This window comes from Zootoca vivipara, chromosome 13 (assembly GCF_963506605.1).
Source record: "Zootoca vivipara chromosome 13, rZooViv1.1, whole genome shotgun sequence".
NCBI classification, from domain to species: Eukaryota; Metazoa; Chordata; class Lepidosauria; order Squamata; family Lacertidae; genus Zootoca; species Zootoca vivipara.
Window position 1 is genome coordinate 3,454,907 of NC_083288.1, and position 15,064 is coordinate 3,469,970.

The 15,064-nt window shown below is 49.2% G+C and overlaps 3 protein-coding genes across 3 annotated transcripts in view; 1 reads left to right on the forward strand and 2 right to left on the reverse strand.

Moving 5' to 3' along the window:
• The window catches only part of PLEKHG4B (pleckstrin homology and RhoGEF domain containing G4B), a 92,922-nt gene extending 88,515 nt beyond the window's left edge, over positions 1-4,407 (forward strand). Inside the window, exon 23 of the mRNA XM_035134775.2 lies at positions 190-4,407. The gene's annotated coding sequence lies outside the window, so the exon portion shown is untranslated. The remainder of the gene's footprint in view (positions 1-189) is intronic.
• A 76-nt stretch (positions 4,408-4,483) lies between these two features.
• Positions 4,484-7,117, reverse strand: LOC132593129 (uncharacterized). The gene is made up of 7 exons (XM_060282161.1): positions 6,940-7,117; positions 6,489-6,647; positions 6,276-6,380; positions 6,053-6,158; positions 5,778-5,840; positions 5,325-5,507; positions 4,484-5,234 (listed from the first exon to the last, which is right to left on the reverse strand). Exons 1-7 carry the CDS (start codon positions 6,973-6,975, stop codon positions 5,200-5,202), a joined length of 687 nt encoding a protein of 228 aa, XP_060138144.1. The 5' UTR covers positions 6,976-7,117; the 3' UTR covers positions 4,484-5,199.
• An 18-nt stretch (positions 7,118-7,135) lies between these two features.
• LOC118094539 (maestro heat-like repeat-containing protein family member 7) lies at positions 7,136-11,833 on the reverse strand. The gene is made up of 12 exons (XM_060282063.1): positions 11,652-11,833; positions 10,648-10,715; positions 10,353-10,521; positions 9,875-10,016; positions 9,675-9,793; positions 9,394-9,543; positions 8,828-8,970; positions 8,569-8,683; positions 8,321-8,457; positions 8,016-8,135; positions 7,768-7,882; positions 7,136-7,391 (listed from the first exon to the last, which is right to left on the reverse strand). The coding sequence occupies exons 1-12, from the start codon at positions 11,673-11,675 to the stop codon at positions 7,209-7,211; spliced, it is 1,485 nt and encodes a 494-aa protein (XP_060138046.1). The 5' UTR covers positions 11,676-11,833; the 3' UTR covers positions 7,136-7,208.
• Between the last annotated feature and the right edge of the window lie 3,231 nt (positions 11,834-15,064).

A 15,064-nucleotide genomic window follows, 5' to 3' on the forward strand; every position in this document is an offset into this window, starting at 1 on the left:
GGCCTATTGTTTAGACAATTAGGATTAAGAAGATTTTACAAAGTGTTAATCCAGATATTGCAGATTATTCCAAATTAATTTCATCTGAGCAATCGTATACAATTTATTGCAGCCAAACTGTTTGAAACAAATATTTGTTCTTTTCACTGCTTCTGAATAAAAAATAAATAAACTTTTCTCATTCTCCAGGATGATTTGGTGCAGAATCCATAATACGGATTTCTAAAACTTGAACCTCGCAGAACCGGCAGCTCTGAGTCCAGGTGGCATTCTTCTGAACGGGGGAAATGTGTCCTTGTTTGTATTAGCTAGTTTGGTTTTGATTCCCCTCCTTTACTTTTGACCTATTTTTTTTGTATATAGCTGGTGAGATTTAGTTGTTACTATATTTTTTGAAATCCTGTAAATGCAGAAAGTATTTTGTGTAAAGAAAATGTACAAATTGTGGCTGGATATGTTTGTAAATATTAATTTTATTGTTCTGCATTATTAATTGCTCATTTTCATGGCAGACTTAAAAAAAACTTTGAGTAGCATATAGTCCAGTAAATCCAGAGGGCAAAAGTGAGTGTGTGAGGTTTAAAAGCAAGTGCGGTTAGAATATGGAAATATTCCTGATAGTAAGAATAGAAATGTGTTTCTGTAGCTTTTTGTGGTAGAGATTCTCAGACATTTTCAGAGCAAATTCCAGGTTGAGAAAAGAACTCCAGTAGCACAAGTTTCCTAACTGCCCAAACACCTTCAGCCTAGTTGGGTATCAAGCTGCAGACAACCACAAACGCGTTTTGACAAAGATCATCACTTGTGCTTTGTAAACATAGAAACACAGGAAATACTAATTTAATTTTCACAAATTATACCGGGTGCAGAAGGCAGCTATGCTTGGTGCAGAATTTTGAAGTTTTCTAACACAAGAGGGCATAGAACTGGATGAAGATAAGTAAAAAAATTGTATGTAACAGAGCCACTGTGAAAGCATCCTCACAATATTCAGTACAAACTTACTTTTCCCCTCTGGGACCAACTTCACGCTGAGGCTTCTGGAAGTTTCCATCAAAAGCTAGCTGTGAAAAGTGCCAGCTGACCAGTGTGTTTAAAGTTAAAATATCCCTTTCTCAACCCATGAAGCAGTTTTGGACTATGCTGAGAAAGTTTCTATCTTTCAATAAGGTGAATGAATAAATGGATAAAAATTCACACGGCACTTAACAAACACACACATTGTTACACACCTCCCTAATCTCCAAGCGGTGCAAGATTCCAGGGGTCAAGGCGCTTACCCAGGGTTTGTATTTCCTTTGGAAATGAGGCACAGCAGAGACCGTAGTGTCTTTTGGATATTGGGTTTCATTGATACACATATACAGCCCGAGCCCAGGATGGAGGGGTTCAAAGCAATTCACTCCAAATGAGTCTTGCTTCTCCCATTCCTGAAGCCCCCTTAGCCTAGAGGTCTGCCATGCTTCAAGGATACCTTCTTTCTACCAGGATCTCCTTTGTCCACCGCTGTGGCTCCTGCAAAAGCACTCTGTGTAAAAAGAACAGGTAGGAGGAAGGAAAGATTTGCATGGGGCTGGGAGAACACCCTACAAGTTGAGTGTCAACAGAGAAATGGGAGAAGAACCTTCCTGCATGAGAGCATAAAGGAGATGCTTTCATCCTGAAATGGGTGGGCCAAGCTTTCTTTGGGAGCAATGTCAGGGCAGGGGCATTGGGCATCCATTCCCCACATCTGCCAAGAGGATACCAAGTCCTTCTTCCTCCACAGGGCTATGCTTCAAGAGAATGGTCTCCGTCACCAGCACACAAGCTGATGGGCACAGAGTGAAACCCCAAGCTACGCTGCTGCATTCCCCCCCTCTCTTCTCCCAGCATGAGTGAATAAAAACCTGTGGAAGCCATTCTTCCTGTTAGTTTCATGCTCCAGCTGCACCACTAAATAAATACCTGGTGCTAACTGTTATCCCAGCAATGTAATCTACATTGTTCCCAGATTCAAGGGAGTGTTCTGCATCCTTTATTCATTTTGTTGTTGTTTAGTCGTGTCCGACTCTTCGTGACCCCATGGACCAGAGCACACCAGGCACTCCTGTCTTCCACTGTCTCCTGCAGTTTGGTCAAACTGGTCTCTGGGTATCGGGTGAGGAAGTCAGGTGGGGCAAAGACCATTGTGGTGCAGCTGTGGCAGGACTGGGGAGCATGTAGCCACTCACTGGTCATGCTGGCTCGGGTTTGTCAAGGACTGCTCCCCAAACCCTGGGTACTAGGCCTTGGTGATTTAGCTGGATCTGGTTTTCAGAGTCTACCACTCACCCTGTAAGGTATGCTACCGCCACCCCTTCAGCCAGCCTGGGTCAGGGAGACCCCCAGACCTTACTGGACACCACTAAGATGTGTCTAGAGAAGTAAGAGCTGAGGAGGAGGCTCTCCTCCATGAACCCCTCAGGGTCATCAACTTGTTGTTGTTGTTGTTTAGTCGTTTAGTCGTGTCCGACTCTTCGTGACCCCATGGACCATAGCACGCCAGGCACTCCTGTCTTCCACTGCCTCCCGCATTTTGGTCAAACTCATGTTCGTAGCTTCGAGAACACTGTCCAGCCATCTCATCCTCTGTCGTCCCCTTCTCCTTGTATCCTCAATCTTTCCCAGCATCAGGGTCTTTTCCAGGGAGTCTTCTCTTCTCATGAGGTGGTCAAAGTATTGGAGCCTTCAGGATCTGTCCTTCCAGTGAGCACTCAGGGCTGATTTCCTTCAGAATGGATAGGTTTGATCTTCTTGCAGTCCACGGGACTCTCAAAAGTCTCCTCCAGCACCATAATTCTCAGAGGGCACACAAACTGGGTTTGAAGGACTTAAACCTCCCCTAGACAGTGTCTGCCTCTCCTTAGACCCCTTTAGAGAACACCCACATACTTTGAGAACAGAATTTATGTCAAACTAAATAAAAAAGTATAAGTATTGTTCATATGCTCTTCAAGTAGTTTTATTTTTGTTAGTCAAACATTGCCATGTATGATATATTTTAAAAGATGGAAGAATAAATAAAACATTTGTATTATCCTTTGCTGATTTAGTACATGCTCCTTTTTTTCTTTTCTTTTTTTAAACAACATTTCTGTGTCACTAATTCATAAAATTTGTACCTTGTGTAGAAGGATGTTTTTTTAAATAGGCAAATTCAAGAAGGCTCTGTCCCTGATATCTCAGTGGCACCTTTGGGTAGGGTTGTCATATGTGTGGAATTTTCCGGACATAGCTGGAATTTGGCTGTTGGAAACTGTCTGGGTGGAAATCGCTGAATTGTCCAGGAAAATCTGGAGGTATGGCAGCCCATGTTGGTAGTGTAAGTTTTGGTGAATTTCCTTTAAAATAGCTTGGACCACCACCACCACCACCCTTTTTGAGATCTTGCAAGGAAAGCTCAACAACTTTGGGCAGAACTTTAAAAAGCTCAACAAAAAAAACTTGTGTCCAGCAACTCTACCTCTGGGGACCTTCAGTATAACAACTGCTGAGATTGGCCCGGTGTGTGTGTGTGTGGTCCCTTCACTCCTTACTTGCGGGTTTCTCTGGAGCCGTTGGCTGGCTTCCTGTCAAGGAATGCCAAGTTTTTCATAATTTACTCAATTAATAATAGGGAGTCTCAATAATCATTCTTCAAATATCAAGGGTCTTGGAAACCAGGTATGTAGGAGAAAGGTTTTACATAGGATAAAGCAAGCAGGCCCAGATTTTTTTATCTTTATGCATCATACAAATAAGGACGAAAAATTGTGGAAACAGTAAACAGCAAGTGGTCCAATTTTTGTTTTGCTTTTTAAAAGGTAATTCTAAACAATTCAGAGGAAAGTTTGTTTTTATTACAGGCACATTGGAAAAGAAGATAATCATTTTGGGATCACTACAGTCCTCTTGGTGTTTCCGTGCGCTGCTCTGGTTCGCCAGGAGCGGCTTTGTCATGCTGGCCACATGACCTGGAAGCTATATGCTGGCTTCCTTGGCCATTAATGCGAGATGAGCACTGCAACCCCAAGGTCGGTCACGACTGAACCTAATGGTCAGGGGTCCCTTTATCTTTACAATCCTAATACTGGGTGTTGGCAATTGAACAAGGGGGATAACACATACACACCAAATATAATCCTAAGATTTCATTTTTGGGAAATAGTAACTTTCCAGCTTTTGTAGAACCCCTGATACAAGGAATAATGTGCAGGTCCCCTCTCCACTTTTATATTGTCACTGGAACTTTGTGAATCACAAACCAGCCCTGCAGGCTCTCCTGGAATGCCCTTTACGAGCCAGGGGTGCCTGCGCTTAGCCTGGGTTCCTTTTCCTTGGAATTACGGGGCATCCCTCCAGGGAAGTGTGTAGAGGTTTCCCTTACTAGCTTACTTTTCACAAACCAAAAGACCCTTTTCTCTTTTTAACAAAAATATTTTTTATTCATTTTTTACAAAATGATTTTTTTACATTTCAGCATAAACCATAAGACCCGTATTTACCCTTTAAAAAAATATATATTTTTATTAAAAGAATTACAAGTATGAAGACAAAAATAATATACAAAATGCTATCTACCGGTAGTATAGTGTTATCTACCCTTGAATGCTCCCTATTTTGCCTATCCTATTCTATACATCAATTTTAACCTCTCTAACTAATAAAAGTCCCGCTTGCTGTTTAGAGTGCTGAAAGAGTCAATAGAAAGTGTCCAATCCTCAAATTCACTATGTTGCAGATGTCGTCTTCCCGGCGGCTCCTTTCCCGGCTGATGACATTCTTCCAGGGGTCTTCTTTTCTCCGGACGTCTTCTCCCAGGTTCCAGCAGATAGGCCGCCGTTCATGCAAGAAAGAGAGAAAAGAGATTCTGTTAGAAAAGGTACTAAATCTCAGGAATGTTAGACCCTCTTGTTGCCCACCCCAAACAAAGAAATGGAAGAAAGTTGCTGCTGGGGGATTGCCACTCAAGAGGATGGCAGAGAGCAAGGAACCGGACCCTGGGCATACACCAGCGACCGGGGGAGCTCCATAAAGCCACAACAACAACAAAAGGTTTCTTACCGCTATGTATGGAGGGTCGTGAGGGCAGCACCACTCCTCTTGGTCGATCCTGATGGCCTTGATGTTCCTGGCGCTGGTCCAGAGTGGATCCCACGGAGAGCAGAAGATGGTATCTCTGCAGCACAACGCTGATGTTCACGTTGCCTTGGCCTGGCGCAACTTCGGACGTTCTGTCACGAGGAGAAAGGGTTTTTGGGGGGAAACGTCACCTCCAAGGAGCCCACCAGACGTCCAAATACCCAACCAGATGCCTCACTCACCTGGCATGCAGCTCAGGAAGTCCTGCGGGTAAGGTTCCCTGTGAACACAGCGGAGCAGCCTCCTCACAAGGCGCTGGACCCTGCCTTTCTGCCAATGTTTACAGGCCCGCTGCATGATGTTCAGGCAGCTCCTCCCTGTCCGCCTGAGCCCTTCTTCCTCGTGCTGCTGCATCTCTTCCAGCCCTGAGTGGCAAGGGAGAAAGGTTGAGCAAGGAATCGGCTTTTCACCAGGCAAAAGCTTGCAAAGCACCCCCACCAGAGCTCCTCCCAGGACCAGGGTGTGGGCTAGGGGGATATTTGTGTGTGAGAGAGAGCAGTGGAGTCACATTCCAATCCTCTTGGCATGTTCATCTTGTGGCACCTCTGTCTGCACACACACCTGGGAAGCCGCCTTCCCCTAAAGCCCTTTCTCAGAAGAAGCATCCCTCCCTGCCCTCCGTAAGTCTCACTTACATGTACCATAGGATGCCATGTCTTGATTTTGGATGAAACTGGCATTCCGGAAAGCCAGATGACCTAGAGAGACAGGGCAAGAAAAGGGACGTCATCTCGGTGCAAAGCAAGCGGAGACAGAGGCAGCTCGGCAGGAGGACAGGTATGCGTCTAGAGGCCTCCACCCTCGCGGAGCACTCAGAGCAAGGTGGCCTGGGGACATGCCCATCCTCACTGCCATCGTTACCCAGACGTTTCTGTCCATCCCTACCAGGGAAGGACGTTGCTTGACTTACCCAGAAGCAGAGCTGCCACCCTGGAGACTGCTGGCAGCCTGTTGGCAGGCGGCTTCGTACATGTCAAGGCAGCACTCCGAAGGATGTTCTTGCTGAAGGTCTTGCTCTGTTGGCAAAGGCAAAGGAGAAGTGGCATCAGAGAGGCTTGAGAGCACGGCAGGAGAGCCTGTCACCCCCAAAGACATCCCTGGGCAAAGCTGCCAACAAAGCAGAGTGACCTTACCAGATGCTTGGCAGCCTGGTGGAGAGCAAAGTGGAGGCTAAATTTGTCGGGATGCGCCCACCACTTGACTTGCGGGGCTAGATGGGAAAGAGCCCTCCTTGCGGCCTGCAACACAAGAAGAGAAGAGGGTTACAAATTGCAGGACATAGTCTTGGAAGCTCCTGAGAACAATCCCTCCCTCCTACTGCAGAAGTCCACCTCCTTGGCCCTCACCTTGGCCACCTCGTCCTCGTCTTCGAGGTGAATGAGGACGGCGACCAGTTCATTAACGGCTGCTTCTTCTGTTGTTGTTATGGGAAGCCCTTGGTCTCTCACCCAGCCCCGAAGCAGCCCCAGATGTTGGATGGCTGATGCCCGGGCAGAGGCTTCCTCCTGTAGGCAGAAAAGATCAGAGGTTGTGTTTCTCATCAGATCCGTTTCCTTTCTCCTGTCCACCGAGGTGTTTTGAGGCTGCTGAGCCCCCTATCCTCCTCCTGAGGGAGACTGGGGGCAGGGGTGACTCTCCCCCTGTGTTTTCCAGGCAGGCTTCCAAGAGAAGGTGCTCCAGAGGAACACCCTCCTGAAGCCAGAAGATCTCCGCTGCATGCCAGTCTAAACACCAGCCTTCCTCTTCCAAAGCATTCCTATCCACCCTGTGTGATGTCATGTGTTCCCTAACACTCACATGGGCAGCCAGACCGCAGTAGGTTGCCGCCAGCATCTTCAGGTCTTCCTCTCCCAGCTCCCTGGACAGGTAGGCTTGGTCTACCAGCTCTATCAACTCTGGGAAGACATCAGCTTCTGCATCAGGGAGGAAATCCAGCAGCGACAGCCGCAGAAGCAAAGGGTCCTACACAAAAGAGAGAATATTTTCAAAGGTCTGAAAGGCCCCACGCTTTTTCTTTGAGAACAGGCCCTTCAGCATTCGGTCAGCAAAAGAGTGCTGGGCCATGATTAGAATCCAGATCTGTGCCCCCCTCCCTCCCTGTGAGCATCACTTGCCATGTCAGAGTCCAGAAGCAGGGATATCCCTCTGACGCTGAGCTTCCGGACTTGCAGGTGGTCATGTTTCAGCCAGGTGAGGAGCTGCTCCAGTGTCTCCTCACAGGGATAGACCTGCAGACGGCAGCTGAGCAGCTAAAGAGGCCCAAAGAGAAAGAAAGTCTTCAGTGATGAGAGGCTGAGGCAGGCTCTCCTTTTATCCACCACCTGCAGTTCTGCACACAGCAAAGCCACTGGAGTGAATGGACCAAAGTTTGTCATGTACATCAAATCCAATGGGTCTACTCTGAGGAGCACTAAAACAGGCAACAGCCCTTAGGCTCAAAGGAGCCTTGACATAAACCACAGAATATGGAAGTTAAAGGCAGCTGTAAGGTCCAAATTCTGATGGAGGCTGGTTGGAGAACCAAGGGCACAAAAGGAGCCGAAGAACACAAAGCCCAACCCTGGGCAGAAACCAAGCCAGGGCCTCCTTGCTGCACCCATTTCCTCCCGCGTCAGCCCCCCTCACCTCGATGTAGATAGCTGCCGCTACTTGTGGCATTCCGGCAAACTCCTGGTCCTCGAGAGCAGCGGTGATGTTTTCCACCATGGGAGGGATCCACCAGTGTCGCTTTCCGACAGCTCTGAAATGGAGAACCAGATCTGGGTAAGGAAGGGAAAGGCACCACAAGAAGCCAACAGGGGCACAATCCGATCCCGTGACTTGACCTCCGTTTGCCAGACCATTGGGGAAGGTCATCGTGTTCTTCCTCTTACCTCACCATGGCAGACAACCCCTGGCTGAAATTCTCCCGGCAGAAAAGTTGGTCGATGATGGCCGCCTCTACTTGCTCTCCGGTGGTGCCGAGAAGGAGGTGCAGAACTTCCTTAGCCCCTCTGTAACCAAAGCAAGGCCAGTTTTAGCAGGCGGGTCATTGCCACCCACTCCAATTCCTTCCCCATCCTTGCTCCCTAGCAGCAGCCTGAAGGAGAGCCTCCCTTGGAAAACCAAGCTGGACTGGCAACCCCCCGAGGTTGAAGGGAAAAGGACTCCATTGGCGTCTTTGCAACACACTACTCACCCAAGGAATTCCTGGTCGTAGTGGAAGTTGACTACCATCCCCAGGAGAGCGATCAGCAGCTGCGGGAAGTTCCGGCGCACAGCTGCCTTGTATACCTCCATCCTGAGGATGGCGTGCAACAGGCTGCTGAGATGTTGCTGGAAGAGAGAGAGGGGCAAGTCACTTTCCCTGCTTTTCTGCAGAATCCAGAAACCCCTGGATATTCCCCTGGGAAGAAGGAAGCCAGAAACCAGGTGGGTCGTCCTTACCACTTGGGTGGCAGATTCCGCCAAGGGGCTTTGGTAAAGCTGCTCGGCCATGAGATGGAGCAGTTGTTCTTGGTCGGCCGATGCCAAAACCTCCTTCCATACTCTTTCGCAGTCTCTGTGAATGCAAAAACAAGAGCAATGGTCAGATTTAAGTCTTCTGCTTGCTGCCATGCCACACAGAGAGGAAATGGCAGCAAGGGCTTTCTGAGCAAGCCCTGCACCTATTAGCCCAGTAGAACCTGCCAGGAGGGCTCCATACCTGAAGGGAAACTGGAGGAGGTATGCAACCACTTTCGCCAGGTGTTGGTGTGGCATGATGGACAAAGCAAAGGCGGCCATGTTTCTGCCCTGCACTGTAGGCCCCTGGGTGATCTTATAGAAGGCCTCCAGCAGCACCTCCACCTGTCAGAGAAAAGGAGAGGGTTGCTGGGAGAGTACAAGGAAGCGGGGCTGTCTGCAGGAGGATCCCTCCATCCCTCATAGAAAGAGGGGCCCCCCTTGACCTGTGCCACCACAGCCATCTTCCTTCGAAGGTACCACTCAGGGTCCTTGGGAGTTTTGGACCCAGGCAGCTCCAGGGCGCCAGTTGCCCCCCCTATCCATTCTTGGCCAAGAGAAGAAGCTTGCCAGTCTGCTCCCAGGAGCAGGACGAGGATTCCCCATTGCTGGACCCATGTTTCTCAGGACCCTTGGCTGAGGTTCCTGTCCTGACATTGCCAGGCCTCTCTAAACAAACATGTGTCCTGGCCACCCAATGGCATGAGGTTGCCTCCCCTACAGCAAAGTGGAGAATCTTCTTCTCTCCTACCTTTGCAGACACCTTACCTCCACTTTTGTGCCGCTAAACTGCTTGATGAACTCTTGCAGCAAGTGGGAGATGTCCAAGGGGTTGAAGCTGCTCTCGACAACCAGATCGCTGGCCAGGAAGCACATGGCCTCCAAGAGCTGCTCCTCAGGAAGATAGGCACCAAAGACCTGAAGCAAGAGAGGAAGGTCAGAGAGGCCCACAGGTCAGGGCTGGGGAGCAGAAAGCCCAGGTGCTGTCTCTGCGGAACCCAGAGCATGTGGCTTGAGAGACCACTGTGCCTTGTGTGACAGCGACTTACCCTGGCAAGAGAGTAACAATTATTCAGGAACAATTCAGGAACCGCTCCTCCGGTGGATTGGAGGACCTTCTGAGCTCGGATGAGGAGTGTTTGGCTCCACGACGTTCGTGCCAGCGTCTCTGCAAAGGAAAGCCAAAGGGTTAGTTCGGGCCTTGCTCACCCCACCCCATGATGCTGGAATGCACTCCTTCCAGTCTTACCTTCTTTGCGCCGTAGGATGGGCAGAAGATGGCAAAGGGCCTCTGCTGCCCGCTGCCTGCACTCCGGGTCTGGATCCAATGCACACAGACAGGAAATGGCCACCAGTTGGCCAAGGGAGGATGCAGGAAGCGCTACCGATGGCTGAGAAGAGACCCAGAGAAGTGATTGATAAGAGAAGAGACCCATCACCATTTTCCCTATAACATTCTTATTAAATCTTCAAAGCATTCCAAAACATTTATTATCCTATACAGAAAAAAACAAACCATTTCTTTTGACTTCCCACCCCTCTTTTCCTGGTGTGTGCTTTTTACTCACTAGGATTTGCTCTGCTATGGCCCAGCTCTGTTCTCAAAATGGGTTATGTGCTGGGATGCCCGATTGTCCCTTGGGCACCTTGCAGGGTGGGCCTAGAAGGGGCAGCCTGAAGGCCTTGTCAGCCCTGCATGGTTGCAATGCTTCCCTTCAGTAACTCACATATTCCTGGATCTTCTGCAGGAGGGCGGAAAGATCTTGGAGCGCCTTCCTTCGGATCTTCCCACTCTTCATCCTGGTGACGACATCCATTATTCTAGCCTTCAGCTGGTCCTTTCTGAAGCCGTCGAGAGGAGGATCAGCCGCACCCAGAGAACCTGTGGTTGAGATGCTGAGGGGAGAGAGGAGGAGCACATTTGTAAAAAGGTTTTATTGCCTTCCATCCTTCAAAGACCCCAAGCACCAGCACCATAGAAATGGACCCGGGGGGGGGGGGGAGTGGTTCACATAGGATTACCTTGCAAAAAGATCCTCCTCATCTTCCAGGCTGATTACCGATATTTGATCCTCGTCGAAATCAATTCCCTGTCCATGAGATAAGAGAAACAGGAACATCAGAATGTGAAGAATGGATCAGACCCATTCATGATCAGGAAAGCACAGACGAGGTAGGTTGGGAAACAAACTGAAAATCTCTGTCCTCCATTTCCTTAGAGACCTTATTCATCCATCCATCCATCCATCCATTTAGAGCATTTGTACCCTTCTCTTAAGCCAAAAAGGCTCCAAGAGAGCCTTCCATGAAATCAAATGCAAGAAACTCCCTAATGGCAGACTTATCTTGTAATTAACAGTGTGACAAACAGAAATAAAACCCACAAGGAAAGGGGGCAAGGAGGGCAGAGGAAAAGACAACTCCCAAGCTCAGACCCCAGTGTCTAGAATGCTGATCCAATGGCTGCCTCCAGATGACAGTTGGGGGAGAGGAGCCCTGAGGGAGCTGGCCTGTCTCAGCAGAGGCCATGGCGCTGTTTCCCATCCGCCAGGCCTCCTGTCTCTCTCTCCCTCGCCTGCACCTGGGAGCAGCCCTTCCCTGCCATGGACTCTGTGGACAGGTGGGCAGCAGGTCTCCCTGCCTCAGCTCTGCAGAAAAACCAGCTCCATCTGGCACCCCCTTCCCCTCCACTGGGCCAGCCGCTCCCTCTCTCTTTTCTTCTTCTACTTCTTCTTCATTTTCCCCCTTTCCCTGCAAACTCTAGTACAAGGAGAACATCCAGCATGTAGAAATAGAAAGGAAGCCTCTCCCACATTCACATGCACATAAATCAGAAGGAATCCTCTGTTCAAAATAAGATTCAACCGACTGCAATATAGGACGCTGAATTTCCCTTTTTGGCATTCCTTCTCCCCTTCCAAAGCTCAACCCTTTCTTTGACTTGGTATAGCTCTTTGCCAAACTTGGAGATACCATTAATCTAGGTTCCAGAGTTAAGTCCCCTGGCCATGGCAACCTCCGCTTACCTCCAGGTTTCTTTGGGACGCCATCTTCTAATGTAGTGACTGAGCGAAGGTCACTACAGGCCACCTCTGCCAACCTCGAGATGCTGAGGATGCAGGAAGCTCTGTTCAAACGGTCACAAGTTCCGTTGCTAGGCAACGTCAGTTGAGAATGTGGAATTCCCGGCCTCAGGGCCAAGGTTCTAGGAGAGTCCGTGTGGCCTAGTGGCTAGAGCCATGCAACGCGAGGGTGATATTTATACGAGTTTAATACTTTTTCCTGTTCTTTGTATCCTGCTTTGCAGACTCTGGTTGTCTCCCAAAGCAGCTGGCATCGATTTCAAAGAAGGGGGGGAGACAAGTCCTGTCCTCAGGTTAGGAAAGTCCAAAGACAAGACACCCAATGGAAGGGATGCGGGGGAACAAGGCAGAGGAAGAGCCCCTTTCCCTTGGCCCAAGGAGAGGCCTGAGATGTCCCCAGGCAAGTCCTGTCCTGTCCTGTCCTGCTGGGGCCACGCTGCCCTTCCCCACCCCCAGCTCTTCTGGGACAGAGACGCAGCAACTGACCCTGTAGGCCTTCATGCCCAACACCAGGGGGGCTGTGGGGCTCAAGCCCCTCTCCGATTCCCCTGGGGGGCTTATCTGGCCCCACAGGCAGCAGCAGCAGGCAGTGCCTGGCAAAGGCTCCCCACCTGCTGAATTTCTGCCTGCCAGAAGAATCACAAGTGTGGAAACCCATCTAAAAGAGAAGGAAGAGAGAACAAGAAATTCTGCTTCTCTGAGAGCTCCCATATCAGAAATGGATGGTGCTTTAATGCCCAGGGAATGGCAGGTGGTGGTGGTGATTTCTTAAATCTGTATGCCACCCTTTCTGACAGCCATTTCAGGGACAGAAGGCCTCCTTTGCAGCCTCCCCGCCATCCATTCTAGAGGTGGGAAGGAGCCCAGAGACCCTTGAGACCCCCTGGGCAACGAGAGGCCGAGGGAGACGGAGCTTTGCAAGCAGAGGCTGCTGCTCCAGGAAAGGTCTGGCTGCTATTCTGGGAGCCATTGGCAGCAGCAGCAGCAGCAGCTCCGCCCACCCCAGAAGAACCAGCTGGCTATTGGCTAGCCTGGAGCGTCCATCAGCCAGCTAGGGAGGGCGGACTCTTCTGGCGAGGTGCATAGCCAGGTAGGCTGCGCAAGACATGCAGGTTAGGGTGAGGGGGAAACTTGGACATTTGATTTCTATGGACTTCAAGAACATTCCCAAAGGCGTCCCAAAGGGAGCAGGGGACTCTGTGTGCCCAAAAGGGAACCGATCCGTCTTTGGAAGGCCAGGTAGCCACCCCAGCTGGGGCTTTGCTTCTGGATGAGGCCCTTCTGGCTTCCAGGACTGTCCTGAGGGTCAGGGAGCCTCTGTCCAGCCAGGCCTTGGGCAGCCCCTGATTCCCAAGGAGGACCTCCGGGCTCCCTGGCCCTTCTGGTTCTCCCTCCTCGGCCACCTGGGCCTTGGGACCTCGGCTGGAGACACCCAGGACTTGGCAGAGCCTCCCTCCGTCTCTGCATAGACTCTCCAAGAGTCCCCCTTTCCCAGGGACTGTCCAGGATTTACAGAAGCCGTCTCGGATCCTGATTTCCTCATTTTCTTACCTCCACTGATGAGAGTCATGGTTTGGATGGGGGTCTTTTATCCGTTTTCGCAGTCACACAATCCATCAATCAGTAGCTGAACTGGGATCCACACAGTCAAAAAAACAAATGAACTGAAAAATCCTCAAAACCCAAACCGCAAAATAAATAACAAAAAAAAGCACTAAATGTAAGCTCCAAATATCACCTCGGAACACTGCAATCGGAAACGGAAGGCTTGAATTACAATGGGGGGAGGGGGGCACACATGAGCAGCGCAACAGGAAACACAGGGGGACTCAAAACGGAGCATGTTCGTCTTCCGATAAAAGTTTGAAACAACCGGAACACCTACTTCCAGTTTCTCAGCATTCGGGTTTCAAGTTGTTTATGAACTAAGCTGTTTGATAACCGAGGTACCACTGTATCGAAAAACTCCCCATAATGGGCCCACCTTCTCCTACCACCTGGAACTAAGGACCTGGGTTTCCAAAGGACTTCAGGTCTGGTTTTCACTTCTGCTCCTTTCCTTTTTTTCTTCTTGAAAACGGCATCTTCAGGTATTCCAGTTGCTGATTGTGGTCCGACCTTGTCTTTTCTCCCCACCTTTAGCACACATATTCTCAGCAGAGGAACCAGCTTCACGAGTCAGGGTTAGGAGCCGATTTATTGGAAAACTGACTAAGAGTTTGTTTTTAAACAAAGATCTCTGCTTGGAATGTAGTGATGAGCAGAGATGATGCTCTGAAAGTGAAGGATTGGTTTTTCCCCAGGGTGCATGTCAGCTATGTGTGCACCTTAAGATTTGTGTAACCCTCATACCAACTTCTGTTGCCCAGCGCCTGCAAGCCCCCTACTGTGACATCATAGAATGCTTGCAGTTTTTTTTCATAACCCCCACCCCCAAAACAACTGCTCATCAGGAGCAGAATTGAGCAGCTTCTCTGTTTCTCAGAAGAGGTAGCCCTGGGAGAGACAGGGGTTCAAATACCTCCTTACTCAGCTCTGAAGCTCACTGGCTGACCTGGGGCCAGGTTGTGGGGATTAAATGAGAAGGCGAGAACTGTGTATGCCATCTTGAGCTCCTTGGAGAAAATCCCAAGTGTGAAGAAGATTATTCAGCTTGCATTTCGTTGTGACTTTGTCCCTTGCCTCAAATTATTCCAAAACACAAGGAATGGGTTAAAATGCCAAGTAATCCCCTTTGAACTATCTCAAACTTTGAAGTCTCTATCCCAGAAACTGGAAGCGGGAATGAACATTAACAAACTGATATCACCACGTTGAGAAGCATTGACATTGCTATGTATGTTTGATTAACATCGCCTGCATTGCAAAGGGGTTAGAATGGATGGCCTTTAGGGGTACCCTCCAGCTTAGCAGATCCATGATTTCATGATGCCAGGCAGATTCGATCAGAGAGCCAGTGACCTGGAGGATAGGTGTGAGAAGTTTTTTTAAAAAAAACCTGAAAGAGCCAGTTGGGATTCTAATGCTCTCTACATGAGAAGCAATAAAGAAAGGAGAATAAAATGATCAATTAAATCATTCCACTGTACCAGAACCTAAGATTGGAAGTGTGGATCCTATTGTTTGGACAGACTCAGGGGGTGGCTTCAACTGTTACAGTTACCCCTATCAGCATTGAGTTGGAATCTGGAGTGTTGCTAGACTGCTGGAGCCCTGCATTCTGAAGGTCTCAGTTCAGAACAGAAGCGGAACCACTTAAATTGACAGTTAGAGCTTGTGGACGGCTAAAAGAAGTGTTGATCCTCGTCCTTTCATTCTCCCAACTTAGAGGCGTTGAAACCAAGTTAAAAAAAGAG

What these genes read in the sequence shown, in the direction of transcription:
- LOC118094539 (XM_060282063.1), bottom strand. Translation starts at nt 11,675, where the DNA reads ATGGCGTCCCAAAGAAACCTGGAG. An exon ending in ATTGTTACTCTCTTGCCAGG is followed by an intron (nt 9,544 to 9,674) that starts GTAAGTCGCTGT and finishes CTCTTGCTTCAG; the next exon opens with GTCTTTGGTGCCTATCTTCC. An exon ending in GGGTTGTCTGCCATGGTGAG is followed by an intron (nt 7,883 to 8,015) that starts GTAAGAGGAAGA and finishes TCTCCATTTCAG; the next exon opens with AGCTGTCGGAAAGCGACACT.
- LOC132593129 (XM_060282161.1), bottom strand. Translation starts at nt 6,975, where the DNA reads ATGCTGGCGGCAACCTACTGCGGTCTGGCTGCCCAT. An exon ending in ACGAGGACGAGGTGGCCAAG is followed by an intron (nt 6,381 to 6,488) that starts GTGAGGGCCAAG and finishes CTTGTGTTGCAG; the next exon opens with GCCGCAAGGAGGGCTCTTTC. An exon ending in ACCAGGCTGCCAAGCATCTG is followed by an intron (nt 6,159 to 6,275) that starts GTAAGGTCACTC and finishes CTTTGCCAACAG; the next exon opens with AGCAAGACCTTCAGCAAGAA.